At 41.3% G+C, this 19367-nt stretch overlaps 1 protein-coding gene across 9 annotated transcripts; it reads left to right on the plus strand.

Annotated features, from left to right (window-relative positions):
• The first annotated feature begins 4422 nt into the window (after positions 1-4422).
• Positions 4423-19254, plus strand: LOC135104803 (uncharacterized). Of its 9 annotated transcripts, XM_064012407.1 has the most exons (16): positions 4423-4745; positions 6804-7151; positions 8356-8482; positions 10829-11140; positions 11368-11545; positions 12026-12209; positions 12995-13093; positions 13704-13804; positions 14277-14543; positions 14817-14946; positions 15253-15345; positions 15722-15976; positions 16067-16318; positions 16985-17107; positions 17872-18008; positions 18375-19254. In XM_064012407.1, exons 3-16 carry the CDS (start codon positions 8470-8472, stop codon positions 18898-18900), a joined length of 2670 nt encoding a protein of 889 aa, XP_063868477.1. In that variant the 5' UTR covers positions 4423-4745; positions 6804-7151; positions 8356-8469; the 3' UTR covers positions 18901-19254. The 9 variants fall into 9 exon arrangements, with proteins under 9 accessions (XP_063868477.1, XP_063868483.1, XP_063868482.1 ...); XM_064012413.1 differs by lacking the exon at positions 8356-8482 and having other exon boundaries at positions 6804-6819; XM_064012406.1 differs by lacking the exon at positions 4423-4745 and having other exon boundaries at positions 6651-7151.
• Positions 19255-19367: the final 113 nt, after the last annotated feature.

Below are 19367 nucleotides of genomic sequence, written 5' to 3' on the forward strand. Positions count from 1 at the left end.
AGTCTAATATACTAGTTCATTCTCGTTCAAAGCAAAAATAAAATTAGAAAACAAAAAAATACACACAACACACAGCAAAAAAATTCACTCTTGCCTGTTTGTCTTTAATGATACATGTGAATAAGTGTGTGTGTGTGTGTGTGTGTGTGTGTGTGTGTGTGTGTGTGTGTGTGTGTGTGTCGCAACGCATGACTCTACCTCCACTACATCACGTGGGATGAAAGATGGGCTGATATGGTTAATCAAGCCATGACCTAATGCGACATACTGCGGGAATAGGAAGAGGAGGAGGGGCAGCAGCAGGAGGCAGTACATCAAGCAGGGTGCGGCAGGCAGGAGCATGGAGGCAGGGAGGCAGGGATGCAGGGAGGGGTTTCCTAGTAAATCACGAAGGGTGTGTCAGGCGCTGAACTGTTTATTAATCTCTCCTTTGGTGGTTGGCAACCTTTTGTTGTTAGAAGCCGTGACTTAATTGCATTTTCCAGGAACAATATTTCCGAGTAAACAGATTTAGACTTGTTTGTTTGTTTGTGTCACACCCACAACCCGCGGTACTAAAGATAACACGTGAATTTCCCACAGAAAAGATCAACGCACGATCGACGGAAAGGTCAAAGATCAATGACCTTTCCTGTTTGTTTCGCCTCTTGCTCGTATCGCGTGCACAGAGCTACCTGTGCTGTGCTGCACTGCTGGGAGGACAAGACTGTTCTGAAATACAGTGGCGTGGTCCAGCTGTGTGGTACGTGGCTGGGATTATACAGTTACAAGCATTTACTCATAGGAAAAAAAATATGACGCATACAATAAACAAGTTGTATAGAAACACTAACAAAATTTTCCCATGTTGTATGTCCCTGTGAGTTCATCCATGCTCTTGATGCACAGAATATTTCCGAGGAACTGATGCTTATAAAATACATGTTGATATTTACTTAAACGAGGAAAGGTAAAACGAAAACGTAGGGACTATAAATGAATAAATAGATCAGTCAATAAATAGATAAATAAACAGATAGATAAATATATAAAGTCATGATAATAATAAATAAATAAATATGAATAAGGAAATGTCTCGATCTTAAGTTTAAAAACCTCACATCGGACTGGGGCGAGTCTTCCCTGCCAGGAGGCGCCCCACGTGCTGCAGGCATGCCAGTCACCGGGGCAGCTCCCAGGAATGCAATCAGCGCCCATTGGTACAGTACGGTCCTCGTAAGGCTCTCGCATGTAGTCTATTTTTATGAAGTAATCAATGGGGCTGTTTCCACTGTGCGCTCCGGTTATCATTCGTCTTTCGCACAGCTTACTCACGCTTGGTCTAGGCACCTTTAAAGTTCTATCTGGCAAATCAAACGTATGCATAACGAACTGCTCCGCATCTCCGCCAGAAAAACACCCAAACTTACTTCCTTAGGTTTTCTTAAATGTATTCTGGAAAGCTGCTAAGACACTGCATATAGTATCCTAATAAAAACATATACTCCTCCGTACATTAATCTCCTCAGCACACTATTCCAGATCCTGTCCGCCTTGCGCATAACACACTGCCTGCACGTCTGTCACAGGGGGATCAGCCGCTCGACTGAGAGAAGCAATGGCGGGAGATTTACGCCCACAGCCACATGGGATAGACGGCACTTGCTCTTTCCTTGTTCTCTTCGTTCATGTCTCCATTCTTCGCTCGCTTCGCTCAGGTCTAATACTTCAAGCATGGTATTCTTTTCACCTTGACTTTGAAATGCATCTACAATCTTATGATTAATTAAAAAGAACTTAGAAATGATGTGAAGGATCGCTACAACTATTTCTACTTTTTACAGATGACAGTCAGCCACCAGCTACTGAGAAGTCAACCTCTCGTAAGCGTGTGTCAAACCCTAGTTCATCCAAAAAGTCAACACCTCCGGAAAAGAGGATAAGGAAATATGCTATGAAGTGGTCAGAAGATCCTAAGCTTGCATGTTTCTCCAGGTATGAAGGAGATATAGAAGAAATGAAAGGAAAAGCATTTTGTAATATTTGCGCTAAATTAATTGAAGGGCCAGTTTCTCATATGCATAGGCATCTGAAAACTAAATATCATACAAACAGAGCAAAGTCTGTGAAATCCCCTTCTGTACCATCTCTATTTGAAAAGAAAATCTACCTGCAAGGGATGCAGAAAAACTTAGACTAATGTTACTCAAATTTCTTTGTGAACACAATATTTCTTTTAATGTCATGGACCATCTAATGAAAGTTTTGAAACATGGAGCCACTGATTCTCAAATTATAAAATCTGTAAGGTGTGGAAGACAAACTTCACGAGAAATAGTAGTGAAATGTATAGGCAATGAAAGCTTGAAGGAAATTGTAGCATGCTTAAAGACACACAAATATTTCATAATTGTAGATGAGAGCACTGATGTATCCACTACAAAGCAGTTAGCCATTGTTGTCAGAGTAGTGAACACTCAGCAGTGTACAGTTGAAGACAAATTTTTACAATTGCTAGATGTAGAAGATTCAAGTGCTGAAGGACTGTTTCACCTATTGAGTACTTTTTTTTTGATGAAAATGGCATTCCATTTGAAAATATGCTTGGATTTGCTGCTGACAATGCGTCAGTCATGATGGGGAGTATGGGTGGTTTAAAGGCAAAATTGCTGGATAGAGTCCCTCATTTGTTTGTAATTGGATGTATTTGCCATTCATTAAATCTCTGTTCCTCTGCAGCCTGTCTTAAGCTTCCAAGTTCTGTAGAAACATTGTGTAAAGATATACATAACTTCATTAATCACAGCCCTAAGAGACTGTTGAAGTTTAAGGAATTTCAACAATTTGTTAGAGTTGATGTAAACAGACTTCTAAATACTAGTCAAACAAGATGGCTTTCCCTAGAATCAGTTGTTAACAGAACACTAGAACAATGGTCAGCACTAATTCTTTTCTTTCAGTCAGAAGCCTTGGAATCTCAAGTACAGTCTGCAGTGCATATACTGAATGCCTTGAACAATCCTCTGTTCAAAATGTACTTTACTTTCTTTGGGTATATTCTGCCCATTATCAATAAGATGAACAGAGAATTTCAAAGTGAATCAGTCATGATACACACTGCATATTCTAACATCTGTGCCTTTTATAGGAATATTCTGAGCAATTATATAAAGAAAGACATACTAAAATCAAAGTCAGATCCATTTGAAGTGGAATTTAAAGACTGTTCCAATTTCCTGCCTGAAAATGAATGGTACTTTGGCTGCAAAGTAGAGAATATGCTGGCAGATAAAAATGTGTTAGGGGAACTTGGATCTGAAGCTTCCAGATTTCGGGTGAGATGTCTGGATTTTTATGTAGAGCTATCAAAGCAAATCAGTAAAAGATTCAAAGGTTTGAGTGATGTACTCCCGTTGTTAAATGCCTGTGACCCTTCCATAGCAAGAGAAAATAGAGTTACAAGTCTAGTGCCACTGTTCAAAAAATTTCCTCAGCTGATTAAAAAATCAGAATATGATGTTTGCAATGATGAATGGCGGTCACTTACTTTTCATGAAGATACTTTGAGTACATCGAGTAACTCCACCGAGTTTTGGTGTTCAATACTAAAACTTAAGACTAGTGATGGAACACCTGTGTTTCCAAATCTAGCTGAGTTAATGGTAAATTTGTTAGTTCTACCACATTCATCAGCTGCAGTGGAGAGAATTTTTTCACAAGTAAAATGAATAAAGACAGACCTAAGAAATAGACTGAACACAGAGTCAATAAATGCACTTTTGTTAAGTTAACGGGGGAGCAGTTCCATGCTATGAATGGGAGCCAAGTTCCTTGATGATAAGATCTGCTCAAAATGTGTTCAGTGAGGCTAAGCAAAGCATATAGGTAGCTTCATAGGCAGAAAAAGAAAGTCTGCATTTGTAGTTTTATCATTTTTTTTTAATTAAGGTTATCAGATATTCATATTTTGTACTTTGTAGTATTAATGTAGCCTAAGTTAGAGAATAAGTTGTGGAGGCTATCCAAATACAGCCTGCCATTGAAGGTATTAACATATCTGTGTGCAATTGTAGTAGCCTACTGGCATCATTTATTTTTTTTTCTAATAAAGTGCACTTATACATAAATGTAATGTTTTGGAAGACCCAATCAAAGGGTTTATATTAATGCTCCAAATGTGAAGTGAACAACATTTCTCCACCGCTAGGCAGCAGTAAGCAGCTTGGCCAACTGCTTGCCAACCGTATGATGTCTATAACACCATGGTAAGAAATTATTTATTTGTAATCATAGTTTTCATGAACTATAGGGCATATCTTAAAGAAAACAATATTAGATACTTTTTGGATACCATTTTGCATTGTATGCATACGTCTTGTATATTTTGGATACGTTTTTGGATACGTTTATATTTTTCTCGCAACACTGCGGCTAAGGATTAGTGCTGTGAGGGCAGGGGGCGTTGGTGGTGGTGGTGGTGACGCTGGGGAGGCAGGGATTTGTGTTACATTGCTTTGGTCGGCACTGGTCAGTCTTGCCACACACTCTCCTAATAGTGATCAGTGCATACTCCTGGCGGTGGTGGTGGTGGTGGTGTGATTACATTGTTTTGGCAGGGGCGCTGGGGAAGGAGGGATTGGTGTTACATTGTTTTAGTCAGCACTGGCCAGTCTTGCCACACACTCTCCTAATAGCGATCAGTGTTTGCATATTCCCAGCAGCTTCTTCCTCCATCAAGCAGCACCAGAGAGACACAGCTACTTAAGGTGAATACAGTGTTGGCAGCCTCCTCCTGTCAGCCTTACCGCCCTCACCGTAACACACTCCTCTCGCGGACTTCCTGTCAGTTTATTCGTTATTTGGGTGTTTTTGAGGTTATTATTTATTTAGGGTTTCCTCGCATCTGAGTCTGAAAATTTAGCTAAATATTGAAGGGAGATCTATGTAAACAAACAGATAGAGGTAGGGCGTCCTTATTATGAGCTTTTATCTGCTTCACCTCTTATTTATTGTAAGCCTAACACGTCACAAAGTGGAGCCACTTGACTAGGCTTTCATATCCGCTAGCTAGATATATCCGCCATTGCCTCATTTAGTTACGATGGAAGAATAACAGGCAAAACAGCGGCCGTTCTCTCCACTGCCAAGGGCCGCTATGATGGCCGGCTACCTGTTTCAACCTGTTGGTTCCAGTATTTTTTTGGTAATTTTCCTAACTTCTTTATTCTGCTCGTATAGCATGTTTTTATGGTTTATAAAAATAATTATTTACTTTAGAAGTGTTTTCGTTGCTTGTGTTGAGTTGTTTTCAATTTTGTGTTGCTTTACGAAAATGTGGGGTGTTTTTTTGGCAGTATTTTGACAAACTTGTTTTTTTATTTCACTCTCTAATTACGTCTTTTGTGTTTCTAAAAATCGCTTATGATTTTTAAAGTGTTTTTTCGTTCCTGTTGAGAGAAATAAGTGGACTTTAAAAATGGTTTATGGTCCTGTTAAAAGTTGTGATTACAACACTTTTTGTGTTATTGTCTCTCTGTTTCAGCTTGTAACTAACTTTTCACTGCTTGAAAAAATAGTTCGTATGTTTTAAAGTGTTTTATCTTGTTGTTGAGTCAAAATGGGTGGACTTTTCAGTGGCTTTTAGTCGTGTTTAGGTTCCAACACTTGTTTTTTACACAATTTCGGTTTTATTTGTTTACTTCTTGTTCCAGGTAACTTTTGATGGTGTAAGATGATAGTTCAGATTTTTTAAAATTTTTTACGTTTCTGAAAATTCAAACGTTGTAGACTTTTCAATGATTTAAATGGTGCCGAATATTTCAAGATTTTTTCCATAATTCATTTGGATATTTTTTAAATACTACTCAGGCTGGAGCTGTTATAATATTGTGAATATTAGTTAAAGTATTTGTCAAGTCAGAATATATAAGGCATTCGAGCCTAGCTCCATTTTTTCGAGGGGTCAATTTCGAAATGAAATCCGTTACGGTACGTAAAATAGCCGTGACGTCACTGCCGCCATCAGGGACCCGGGACCTTGATCGGCTCCGCTGTCTCCTCGGTAATATTCATCGTACTTTGCAGTGTTTTCCTGGTGTTTCCACGTGTTTCTAAACTCAGACGTGTAGATAAGAGTAGAATGAGTAAGAAAATAAGAGAAATAGAGGAGGAAGAGGAAGGGGAAAGGAATGGAGGAGGTGATAAAACAGGAAAATGCTGAGAAAACAATATTTAGGTTAATTTTTCCTGCTGCCCTGTCTGTCTTTGTAGTATTTGTCTTCTGTGACAGTGCTTTCAGTGTATTTGGTGTGTTTAGGGGGTGTTGGAGTGTGTCTGGAGGTGTTTGGGGGGTGTGCGCGCACACACACACACCTCTCTCTCTCTCTCTCTCTCTCTCTCTCTCTCTCTCTCTCTCTCTCTCTCTCTCTCTCTCTCTCTCTCTCTCTCTCTCTCTCTCTCTCTCTCTATATATATATATATATATATATATATATATATATATATATATATATATATATATATAACCTAAATTCTGTATTTGGAAATTGGCAGTTTTGCATAATATTTGGAATAATTACATATGTACGATAATTTTACCAGAAGTACAATAATTTCAACCTGTGTAGTACGATAATATGGCCAAAACAATCTGGCAACGCTGTGCAGTAGTTGCGTGCCCGCGGAAGGTAAACATACTCGGGGAGGCTGGGGCGGCGCGGCGTCTGTCTAATTATTAGCATCCTCTCTCGTGATTGTGTCCATTATCCCGATCCTCTGGCAAGTTTACTGAACCATTTTTATCTTGTTTTAATCTCGGTTCAAAGGAAGGCTGACGACATGGTGAGTGTGTGAAGCAAGTGTGTGATCGCCTGTGCCTGGCCTGCCGCGTGCCCCGCCCCGCCCCGCACTCACCTGCCCGCTCCTGCCCCACATCTGCTGGCTCTCTTGACGCTAGACACTCACTCCGAAGTCATGCTGAGGGGATGGTCATGCTCGCCTCTCCTGCCTGGGATTCACTGAGACCCCAACACGTGGTGGCCTGTCAGAACTCACCCTCCCTGACCTGTCACCCCAACCCTGTGACGCCCTCGCCCCCCCAACCTCCACCTCCACCACTCTGGTCACTTCTGCTTCAACCCCCTGTCGCTGCCACTACCTCGTCTCCACTAGTTGTAAGGCACACTGTCCACACCTCAAACACTAGCTAACTGGAAGGGAGTGTAAAATTCTAGAGGTAAAGACAGAAACTTAACATTTAACTTAGCAATGTGACCAGCTGACATCAACCATAACATAGTGTAGTGACCAGAGATGCAACGATCTACCTCCAAATCATCTTGGGGTCTGACCATTGCGTGTTCCTGACATATAAGGCTCTATATTGCATTTCTCTGTCCGGTGTTCAATGCCCAGCCAAGGTGCCCCTCAGGCTTAAATATTCATCCTGCCTTTAGATAAACTCCCTTGTGCTTCTGTGATGTCTTAAAAGAGGGCATGGCAGGAGAATAGCTAAGACAAAGAAAATGCAAAATATAGTTACAAAATTTTTGGGGTTAGCCTAACTACATCTCTTGTTTTGGTGTGTGTGTTTTTTTTTTTCAGATACTGTTGTCTTTAGAATTAACTTGATAACTTTCTTAATTTTGCAGCTACCACATTATAATCTAATTGGCATATAATCTAACGGCAAGCAATTGTGGTATTTCTGAAGCCTAACAGTGTGCGTACCCTGCAGTAACATGTGGTTCACACAGGGTCCAAGCCTCCAGGGATGCAATTGTGCCAAAATAATAGGTTAAAAGTGGAATGTGTTTATTGTGATGTTATTCTAAGTGAAACTAGTGATTGGAATGACATAATACCTTCAATCCAGGCTACGACAGGTGCTTAGTGTGGCTTCACCACCTGCATCACCAGTTCCCTCACACTGATCCCTACTCCTGACACACTATAAGTGTAAGTGTGTCAGCAACACACCCAGAACTGTCACTATGATGCTCTGTACTTAAAAATCCTTACCTGTATCTCCCAGAGCTCTTTGTCACATTTTTTCTTTGAAGTGCTGTACTTAAGTGTGTGCATGGCTGATAGCTGACATCATGATCCATTGTAATTGCACAGGAGTGTTGCATTGGTCAGTCCTGCAACACAGAGAGGTCATCTTAATTTTAAATTAAAGAGTGAGGCAGACAAAGAAAGACAACAGGAAACTCCATGCACAAACCATATATTTAATGAACAAGATTCTCTGTATTATATCAGTGAAACCACTGCCTTGAACTAACTCTCTACAGTCCTACCTCCTATTTACTCTCAAATAAGTATGCAGCTGAAACACAGTGTCACATCACCATGACAGTCTTTTACACATTACAGTAAGGCTTACGTGTAACAAACTGCCGGGTATTGGGCAGTGTGGTGCGAGAAGAAAGACAACCTGTAGTCGAACTGTGCTTGCTGAGTGAGTGTGGTGTTGGGAGCAGCCTGGCCATGCTGCACCTTGGTGAGCTGGGGCACAGTGTCATGGGAAGGGGGTGGGTAACAAGTGTGCATGCTTGCTGGGTGAGCAAACTCGTGTATGATTGCTTGGTCGCTCTGCTCACCGTATGTTTCTGTTTTGTGATTTTGTGTTGCTTGATTGTGCTTTGCTGCATGGAAGAGCAGGAGCAGGCACAGCAGCACTAGAGGAATAAATGAACAGAAGAGAGATGGTTTTATAGAGAAGAGAGGGATAAATGAAAAGAAGAGCAATAATTTATAGAGAAGAGAGGGGTAAATGAACATAAAGATGATTCATAGAGAAAAGAGGGATAAATGAACAGAAGAGAGGTGGTTTATAGAGGAGAGGAAAGATGAGTGATTATGAATTGGTATTTCCTATTCTGCCCACTTCACTAATGCAAGAATACACTATTACTTTCACTCTTCCCATTGATAAACTCTGGAACATTCTGTCTTGTTTGTCCATCTTGCAAAGACCATTCTGTCTACCTCACCATTACAAGAGTAGACTTTTATCTTCACTCTTCTCATTGATAAACTTTGGAACACTTTGTCTTTTCTATTTGTCCATCTCTTCAAGATATGGATTTAAGAAAGAAGTATCAAGAAAACTCGAAAATTAAACTAACTGAAGTTTCAAAGCTTTATCACTGCAGGCTTCTGATTCCATCTATCTTTGCCTTATAATCAATGTTTTAAGCTTGGTTCCCCATGCAGTGCTTCTGTTGGCATTAAGCTTGATATCCCCTGTATTTCTCATGTCTACATCAGTGTTCAGCTTGGCAACCAATGCTTTACCAGTGTCTGTTGTACAGTAGCATTAAGCTTTAATCCTTAACCAAGCCATGGAATATATATAGTAGCATTTTGCATTAACCTAAGTAACAACAGGAGTCATTGTGTGCATTGTTTGCTGCAATGTGTTAACCAGTGTTATGCTCAGATGTCATAAACCAACTCATTCATCAGCACATGACAGTCTTGTCAAATGTTTGTAAGTGCCTTTCCATAAATTTAGAGATGATGAAAGGTGCAAGAAGTTGTTGCTTATTCATGCCAAGAATTTGCACATGTACATATGCAACACAGCCTGGGAAGTTTACTCAAGCACAGTTCTGGCTTTATGCTTAGAGTTGCACAAATTACACGAACACAACTCTGTGGTTACAATTAGAGCCACACACGTCTATAACCACACAGGTCGTATGCTTAACTTCACAAAATCCAGCACGTGTAGTTATAGAGGCATTACAGAGATAGAGTTAGATTGTAGCATTAGCTGAACTGTTAACTTAAGTACTTGCATCTCATTTTAACATCAGTGTATGGTAAACCTGTGAATTAATAACACTGTTTGACTTATGTTAAAGTATATTAAGTAACACTGCTGTCTGACCCATGTTTAAATAAATACAGTGCATGTTTTTAAATTGTTCTTCTAATACCGTATGCACTTTTTTTTTTATGTGTTTTCATATTCTAACACTGGATTGTATCATGTAAGTCTGTTAAGTAATGATGATGTACAGCTCTTGTATGCAGTGTCCAGCTTGTTTTTGTTTGTTCCTTGACACAGCCTCTCATGTGCCTTCTGTGTGGCTGCCATTTGTGACTTTATGTTATTTTGTGTGTGTCTTATGCTTGTTTTCTTTTCTTCATGTTTACCTGCATTGTTATGTACCTTACGTGTCATGTTCAGCAATACTTTTTAATGACAAACATATTATCTTTGCTGTGTTCCTTATCTAATGTTGAAGATAATTTTTTGGTCATTTGTATCCCTAACTGTAAAATGTCCTTAGATTGATTCATATTGTTGACACTTAATGATATATTCCAGCTTTTAGAGACAAATTTCCAAACTAATGTAAATCTACCAAAACCAGAAATCATAAGTGAAAGGCATTAAAGTGCTCCTTAACTCTAAGCGTGGCACTCTGAGATGAACACTACAGTAAATCACACTCTCATTCCTTCCTTGATGTCTCAACCATGCACTAAACTTCCCTTCCTTTATGAGCCAACTGTGCACTTAATTTCCCATCCTTCATGACCCAACGGTGTACTTAACTTCCCTTCCTTTGTTGATCCAACCATGCACTTAACTTTCCTTCCTTTATGACCCAACCATGCACTTAACTTCCCCCTTCTTTATGTCCCAGTCATGCAAGTAACTTTCCTTCTTTTATGCCCCAATCATGCACTTGACTTTCCTTCCTTTATGACCTAACTATACACTTAACTCAAAGCATAACACTCAAAGATAAAAAAAACTACATCAAATCACACTTTCTCACCTCTTCCTCACTGCCTCAGCTATACACTAATGCCTCTCTTCCTCACACAGAGGAGGGAGCGGCCATGCCAGGCGGCCGCAGAAAGTCCAGAAAGCCTCAAAAATGGGAAGACTTTGTAGCTGATGAGGAGCAGCTCGCCTCCCTGGAGAAGGAGCTGGAGCAGGAGGAGGAGGCGCGCAAGCTGAGTGTGGAGGAGATGGATGAGGGGGATGACTCGGATGGAGAGGCAGCACTGAAGATTGTGGTGGAAGATGAGGAGAGTATTGTCAAGGTGGAGGAGGAGGAGGAACGGCAGGAAGAAGAGGAACTGGAGCAGGTAGAGGAGACAATGGATGAAAAGGATGTTGCAAAAGTAGAGAATGGTAAGTGAATATTCTCTTTATCCATCAGTCTATCTATTTCAACACAACATAAAAGACAAAAGATACACCTTTGCACACACTCCAACTTATAAATCACACAAACTCATAACACACACCTTCATCTATTCTCTTCTCTGTCTCCATCTCACTAATCAGCACAGGACACACACTCCAACCTTACATCACAGCTCACACAAACTCATCACATACACCTTTACTTGCTGCAGGGGAAGGAGAGGCAGTGAAGGGGGAGAAAGAGGAGCCAGCCACCCCCAGCATCATTGGAGACTGTGTCACGTGTGGCATCCAGCTGAGGGACTGGCCTGCCACACACAGCCACCTGCGTTTCCATCGGCTCTCCCATGTGCCAGACTGCATCAGCAAGACCAATGCTCACACCAAGAGGTATATAGATAACAAGTGTGTGTGTGTGTGTGTGTGTGTGTGTGTTGAAGTGATTAAAAATTTTCTTGTGTGGTGCTACAACAACTGAGGTCATATGGCACTAGATTAAAAAATTGTATGAAAATATTAGTAATGTTAAAATGAAGAGTAAAAGTAACAAAAGGAAGATATAGTTCAAATGTAAAAGAATACAAAAATTAGATACTAAAGACTAACATTAAGGGGACTGGGATTTTAATGTTTGTGTGTGAAGAAAAGAAGTATAGTTTGTTATATAGGATGAGATTTAAAAATGTACCACAAACAGGAAATATGACTAAATGAACTTGAACATAATTGGACTGACGAATAAAAGGAAGAGGGAAGTCAAATATAAACAGACCTAATTAGTGTGCTAGAAAAAAAAAGAAAAAGATAAAAGGAAGAGGAAATGAGATATAACAGCACTGAGTCTCCTCACCTCACTCCATGCCTCACCAGAATCAACTGTCAGGTGTGCCAGCGGTCATGCCAGACACAGGAGGTGCTGGCTTACCACGCCTACACTGAGCACTACGTCAAGTTGCGCCAGGCCAAGACTTGCCCCTTCTGCTGTGCCTCCTTCTCCTGCCTTGATGAGTTCCTGGACCACCTTGACATCACCAACATCTCCTTCAACTGCGAGGTGCGGCATTGATGTCACTGTCTTTGTGATTTATTTATTTATTTATTTTTTTACTATTTATTTATTTTTCACTTTTCATGAAAGAGGAGGGGCACTGGCCAAGGGCAATGAATAGAGTGAAGTAAAAAGGCCCACTGAAGTGCCAATCCCAAAAGAAAGGTCAAAAAGGATGGTAAGGAATACATTATATACAGTGTTTCTTATATTTGATTTCAATGTAGGGATGTGATTCATGGTAACATGTATATCACTTAATATAATGGAAATGTATGGAGAAATTAAGCCCAATTTATAAATTTTGTTTCTAGTTATTTTAAACAATTTATTCACAAATAGAGGAATAGCAGTACTTGTGATGTACTCAGCTTGGGTTGTGACATTATACTTATAAATATAATCCCAATAAGGAAAATTTCAGGCAAGATGAAGACTGGGACTTAAGCTGCGGTTATGTTAATGTCATCATATGAAATTAGTATGTAAGCTAAATTAACTTCTGTTATAAAGATCTTTTTCCTTTTTATTTATAGGGAGCAGGAATGTAGCAGGCTATTTTTTTATTTTTGCATTTCCTTTGGTAAGAGTGTGAATGACGTGTGTTTCAGAGTGTGGTGCTTTGTCTGGATTACCCCATGTAAGATTGCTAACCTGGTATATAGATAGATAGATTTTGCATTTATGGATACTTTATATCTAAAGTTAAAGCCCATAAATATAAAAAGAATAGATATCATAGAATTAATCTTTTTAATCAACAGTGATGAGACATAAGTTCCCTGTTCCAGATGTGTGGCATCTCCGTGACACAGGAGCACAAGTTCTACCAGCACATTGTCTACTGCAGCAAAAAGACCTTCTCAGGACTCACCTCCCTCCCATGCTGTGTTAGTGTCCGCCTGGAAGGGTGTGGTGTGCCTCAGCCTCATCTGTAGTGTTTGTGCCGGTGGTGGTGGTGGTGGTGGTGGAGGTGGTGGTCACTTCAAATGTTGATGGTGATGATTAGAAACCCACAAATACTGGCATGGCATCATTATTGAGGTGTATTGTGGTGTTAGCTTAGATCTCATCCCTGAAAATATATAAAAAAGGCCAAATAGTTATGTAATCAGATTATTAAGATTTTTACACACACACACACACCACATTGTATGATATAGATATGAAGACAGATCAACAGAATCTTGACTCAAATTATCTATACTACAAGCAGGTTTGTAAGTGCAATTAGATAAGCAGGAGGATGGATAGATTTTCCATATGTAACAATACCTTGAAATAAATGAGAGTGCAGTATTAGGGTAAAAAGGGAGATAAACTTCCCATACTTCTCACCAGTGTTTTGAAAGTGAGTAAGAAGACAACAATGATATAAAATTAGATAAATTTCACATATCTATCACCACTGCTCCACCAAATAAACAAAACTTTAAGTGCAAAAAATGAGGCTGGTGTATGAAGATGACAATGTGACCAGTGCGTGCGTGTGGCCAACAGGTGTGTGGTGCCGTGACAAAGATCAACCGTCTGTATGATCATCTTACCCACCACAGCACTCAGCTCAACCTGGCTTTCTACCTCTCCAACACCACCAAGGCGTGAGTGTGTGCATGTGCGTGTGTGTTATTAGTAAAGATTGATATATGCATTATAGTAGGAACCTTAACTCTCCCAAATGAACAATCTCTTCATGCGCTTTAATACTGAATATACATGAAATATTATTCCAACCCACACTTCTCAAAACATACATCAGCACCCCAATTCTTGTAGATATTATTATTATCCATCTTTTTCCATTTCCAAAGTATTTTTTCCTGCGCTCCTTCACACTGATGCCCTTGAGATGATATCATTCTCCTGCCCCTTCTTTTAACCACCCAATGCACTCTTCTCCTTATCTTCACATTGATGCCCCTCAGATGAAGTTCACCTTTTTCCAATCCCTAAAGCACTTTTCCCTGCCTTCCTTCACACCAGTGTTTCTCAAATAATATCCTTCTCCACCTTCTGTTCATCCAAAGCATTTTTCTTCCTTCTTTCACCACACCAATTCCTTTCCCTGCACAGGCCCAACAAGCGCATGGTGGAGCCATGCCCCCCCAAGCAACAAACACGCTTCCGTCCATTCTTGTGTGAGATGTGTGACAGGAGGTTCGTGGTGTACAGCGAGTACAAACGTCACATCCACTCTCACAGCAAGTCCCGTGCCTACGTGTGCACCCACTGTGGCCGCAGCTACTGCCAGAAGAACACCCTTATTGTGCACCTCTACTCCTACCACAATGCTTCAGCCAATGCTGAAGAGGTGATGCCCAGGGAGGACACATCACAAAGGCATGTGTGTTTTTACCTAATGGTAAAACTATATTTTCTTACATCTTTCTTTGCTTTTTTGTACAATTATTGGATGACAAAAAATTGAAGTTTAAAAAGGACAGGTTGCTGTGACAGAAAGATTGGATGAGTGGGGTTCAATTCTCGTTTATCTTGAATGCAGGTATCCTCAGTTTATGGCCAAGTGCACACTAGCCACTTCTAAGCATAGATAATTAACTGAGACATAACCTTGCATTTCCCATTACCTCTCTCCCTCACCTAACTGTGCAGACGGTGTGAGGCGTGTGGACGCATCGGGTTTGCGAATGAGGAGCTGCTGGTGCGTCACTGTGTCATGCGCTGCCCCAGGAGGAACAACCTGCAGGCATCCTTTGCTGTCATTATTGCCAGCATTGCCAAGGTGCTTTAGCTTCACGTAGTCCAAAATCTCAATTGACACAATAGATCACATTGTAATTGAAATGTAAGCTGTTGTTAGTAAACATTTATCTTTCAATCAATCTAATCTCCAAACCTTACAGTACCTCCACTACATGTACCATCATTATAGCATGCACATTGCAATAGAGAAACATAAAACACAATACATAACATCTGTATTTACTTATCATGAAGTATGTCTGTTACTTCATAATTGAGACACCACAAAGTATGAATAGACTATCTTACTGAACATCCTTGTAACATGATGGCCTCCTTCCCCCAGAACCAGAACACCAGCTTTGCGGAGACCCTGCGCAGCCCAGCAATGGTCACCTACCTCAAGTTGGGTCTGGAAGCCTGGCAGACTCCAGCCTTTGTGAGTACCACCAGTATGCAGCAGGAATAGCTAGTCTACAATACACTCTATAAGTCTTGGTCAGATGGTATTGGTCTACTAGGATTTCTCACTGTGTAAAGTAAATAGAGTACTGTGAAAATTGCATAGAAACACAGAAAAAGATAATGGGAGGTTAATATTTTCTTTTCCAAACTACAGAGCTATTCAAGAGAGTAGTAAAATGTGCATCTAAAAAGTTGTAGGTGATTATTGAAAAATTATCTAGCAGTGAAAGAATTTAATCAGGGCTGTAACCCTGTTAGTCACTAATGTACCACACTGCAGTCTCTAAGCCACTAGGCAACTGTCTGTCTTTCAACCAGCAGTGACTCTCCTCAATCCCTTTCCCCAACAGGTGAGAGACTACCTTGGAGCCCTTCAAGCAGCTGCATCCAATCCGTCCATGAACCTTCCCACCACCTCTGATCTCACCAACGCCACTGCCAACATCACCACCTCCATCACCAGCATCATGACTGCCAGCACCACCACCACCAGTCGCAAAGATTCAGTAGAGTTCACAGACATTCAGCTCCTAGCTTACCTCAGTCAGTTTGAGGAGAAGAACCGGGAGGAGAGGGAACAGATGATGCTGAACTTGAAGGCAAAGGTAAGACTGAGAGGCTTGCCAATACATGTGTGGGAATTGATGCTGATTGTGATGATGGTGAGGAAACTAATGTACTGGTGATGGTGGCAGGGTGACACCAAGTGGGAGGAAGGAAAGGTAGTCCCTCCAGATGACACAGAGGAGGAAATGGAGGAAGGTGGAGGGGAAGAATCCTTGCTTCCCTTCCTGTGCACCACCACATCCACTCCCTCCTCTCCACCCACCACTTCCTGCAGCCCCCCACTGCCCTACCCCACTGCAGCACCACAGATCAACCATGCCTCCCTCATGCAACACCTGCGGCGGGGCACCGAGAGGCGCAGCGGCAATGAGAATGCACAGGTGAGGCCGTACACAGGACTGTATTCTGAAACACTTCTGCGCTGCACCTTCACTACTTACAAAAGGCTGGAGTTGAAGCTACACATGTTTTCAATAGTGTTTTCTCATTCTAGTAACAGTTTAACATGATTTCTACACTGTGAAAAGGAGAAACAGTCTGGAGAACCCGGCCAGTCATCTTTGTGGTCTTTGAAAGTAGTCGTGGTGTAAGAGCAGAGTTTCTGAATATGAGCCCCACACACACACACACACACACACACACACACACACACACACACACACACACACACACACACACACACACACACACACACGCACACACACACACACTAAGGATCTTTTATTAAGAGGATAAAGAGAGGCTTGATATGTAAGAGGATACAGGGAGGATAGGGAGATGTTTAAATCTAAAATAAAACTTTTCCCATTGAAATACTGATAACTGAAGTGGACTAGAAATTCCTATTTGTTTGAATGTACAAGTACCTATAGTGAGAAATCACCTGTTTATAGTATGATTCTCTCTCTCTCTCTCTCTCTCTCTCTCTCTCTCTCTCTCTCTCTCTCTCTCTCTCTCTCTCTCTCTCTCTCTCTCTCTCTCTCTCTCTCTCTCTCTCTCTCTCTCTCTCTCTCTCTCTCTCTCTCTCTCTCTCTTTTTTTTTTTAGGGGGGAGGCCAAGGGGAGGTAGCCAGCTCAGTGGACATCTGCCTGGTCACCTCCACCACCAACACGCAGGTCACCATCACACCAGCGGGCCACCACCTCACCCAGGACATCAGGCCCCCCAAGGTGACCCATACACTCCATCACAAATTTTGCCTCACAATTATGAAGCTCTTCTCAAAATATTTGGCTTCACAACTCATTTCTTAACCTTTGCATTTTTTTTTTTTTTTTAAGTTTTGCAGTAGTTTAGTGCAATAAGATCTCTTGAAGCTGTTCCTGAGGTTTTTCCAAGGCTACAGAGGAAAATTATTTGTTTTAACAACACAGTCACCTTTTAACCCTTGCATACTTGTTTTGTTTGGGTGAAGTTTGCAGTGGTTTTGTGCAGTAAGGTCTGTTCTGTGTGACATGCATGGTTGAGTTGCTGCTGAGGGAAAAGTATTTGGCTTCATATCTCACTTCTTAACCCTTGCATAATGTTTTTATTTGGATTATGCTTTGCAGTGGTGTTGTGTGGTAAGGTCTGTCTGAGATGGCTAGGTAAAGATGCTACTGAGATTTTTCTAAGGCTACAGGAAATACTATAAATCAGTAACTGGAGCAACTTAGTTCTTTCCCAAGTAAAGAAGTAACCTCTGTGCTGTTGAAACTACTTTGTATTCATATCTCATTCTTCTGTGTGGATTTACCCTCTCCCTTGCAATTATTTCTTCCTCCTTTATGGTTCCCCATCAGAGAAATCACTACACTACAGTCAAAACATAAGATAAGAAAGAGATTAAGTTAAAGAAATGTACTTTGTCCCATCTTTTCTTTTTCTTCCCATAGTCTTCCTTTGAATCTCCCTTCCCTTCACCTCCAGTACTGACACTTTCCCCCCCGAACAGATAGCAGAAGCCCTGACCCACAAGCCGTCCGTTGCAGAGATCAAGGCCCAGTACCCAGGTGTCACTGTACTGGGGGATGTGGACTTCTCCCGGGTGCCCTTCCTCCTGATGGAGATGAAGGAGTGCATGAGTGACAGGTGTGTGTGTGTGTGTGTGTGTGTGTGTGTGTGTGTGTAGGTGAAGGTATAGATGGTACTGTACAAAGAAAGGAGTCTGATTTTTTGCTTTTTCCTCATTTTGATTATACTTAGCTCCATATTCAAAAATGCTTTGCTCCCTCACTTAGGCAATTTTTGAATGATTTAGCCAGATTCTCAAGAGTGTTTCTTCTGTTAATAATGTAGATATTGTGTTAATCTGTCACTAGATTCATTGAAACACCCTTAAAAACCTGTTTAACTCCAACCACTGTCTTTGAAAGTAGTGGAGGTGCAGCAAGGAAGTGTTTCAGAATATGGTCCTTAATGCATTAAATACGAGTACAAAGCTTTGCTTTTTTCCAGGCATGAGAGGGCAATGGAGGCAGCTGGCTTTACGCCGCAGGACATGCAGAGACTGGAGGTGGAGGCTCAGCTACTGCGGGAAGCTGAGCCATTTTATTTTGAGGAGCATCCAAGCAAGGGAAACAAAGATGACAAGAACTGCTTCACTGCCCCTCCCAGCCCCACCACCCTGCAGCGCCTCACTGCAGAGATTGATGCCATGTATGAAGGTGGCAGGAAGGAAAATGACATGCTCTCCTCCCCACTAAGTGCTGATTCTACTCAAAACAAGATGAAGGAAGAAAACACCCAAGACAGCAATGCCTGCCAAGCACACACAGACTCCCCATCCCACTCCCCTTGCAGGAAAAGAGCTAAAGTGGAGACGGAGATGGATCCTAGAAGCCCTCCTCCTGAAAAGGGTGGTGGTGGTGGTGGTGGTGGTGGTGGTGGTGGTGGTCTCTCCTCAACTGGCCAAGAATCCCTCCCTCCCAAGCAGCTGATAGATCGACTACTCAGAGAAGCTCAGGCGCTGGCTGAGGGCTGAGTGGCCACCGTACGCACACCATGACTCAAGTGTTCATAGTTCTTAAGGATGTTGTTGACAGATCTGAACGAGGCTTTGCAATCGTTGATGCTTATTTTTATACTGTTGTAAGTTGGAAGGTTAGATGTGAACTTACCGGTGAAACTTGCCATTCATACTCATCTCTCTACATATCAAATCTGGCTATCCTAGGGCAGTTTTTGTCATACATTCTTATTGTGCAATGACATGTCAGATCTGAATCTCATGCATCAGCCCTTTTTTCTCCAACTTTTTGACAATATGAGGTCTGATTGCACACCAATGTTCCTGTCAGTCAGCATTTTGTACAATAAATATCAGACCTCTGCTGCACGCCTTGTTTTCTTTGACTTGACTTTAGTCTGTGCTGGTGTCTGCTCCTTGCAATGGCCTGAAGTTGGTGGTCACACTAGACAAATTCCTTCTTGCTCTTATTTGTGGATCTT

This window comes from Scylla paramamosain, chromosome 11, assembly GCF_035594125.1.
Source record: "Scylla paramamosain isolate STU-SP2022 chromosome 11, ASM3559412v1, whole genome shotgun sequence".
In the NCBI taxonomy this organism is placed as follows: Eukaryota; Metazoa; Arthropoda; class Malacostraca; order Decapoda; family Portunidae; genus Scylla; species Scylla paramamosain.

What these genes read in the sequence shown, in the direction of transcription:
- LOC135104803 (XM_064012405.1), top strand. Translation starts at nt 5,953, where the DNA reads ATGAAATCCGTTACGGTACGTAAAATAGCCGTGACGTCACTGCCGCCA. An exon ending in TGTTGCAAAAGTAGAGAATG is followed by an intron (nt 11,141 to 11,367) that starts GTAAGTGAATAT and finishes TACTTGCTGCAG; the next exon opens with GGGAAGGAGAGGCAGTGAAG. An exon ending in ACCAATGCTCACACCAAGAG is followed by an intron (nt 11,546 to 12,025) that starts GTATATAGATAA and finishes ATGCCTCACCAG; the next exon opens with AATCAACTGTCAGGTGTGCC.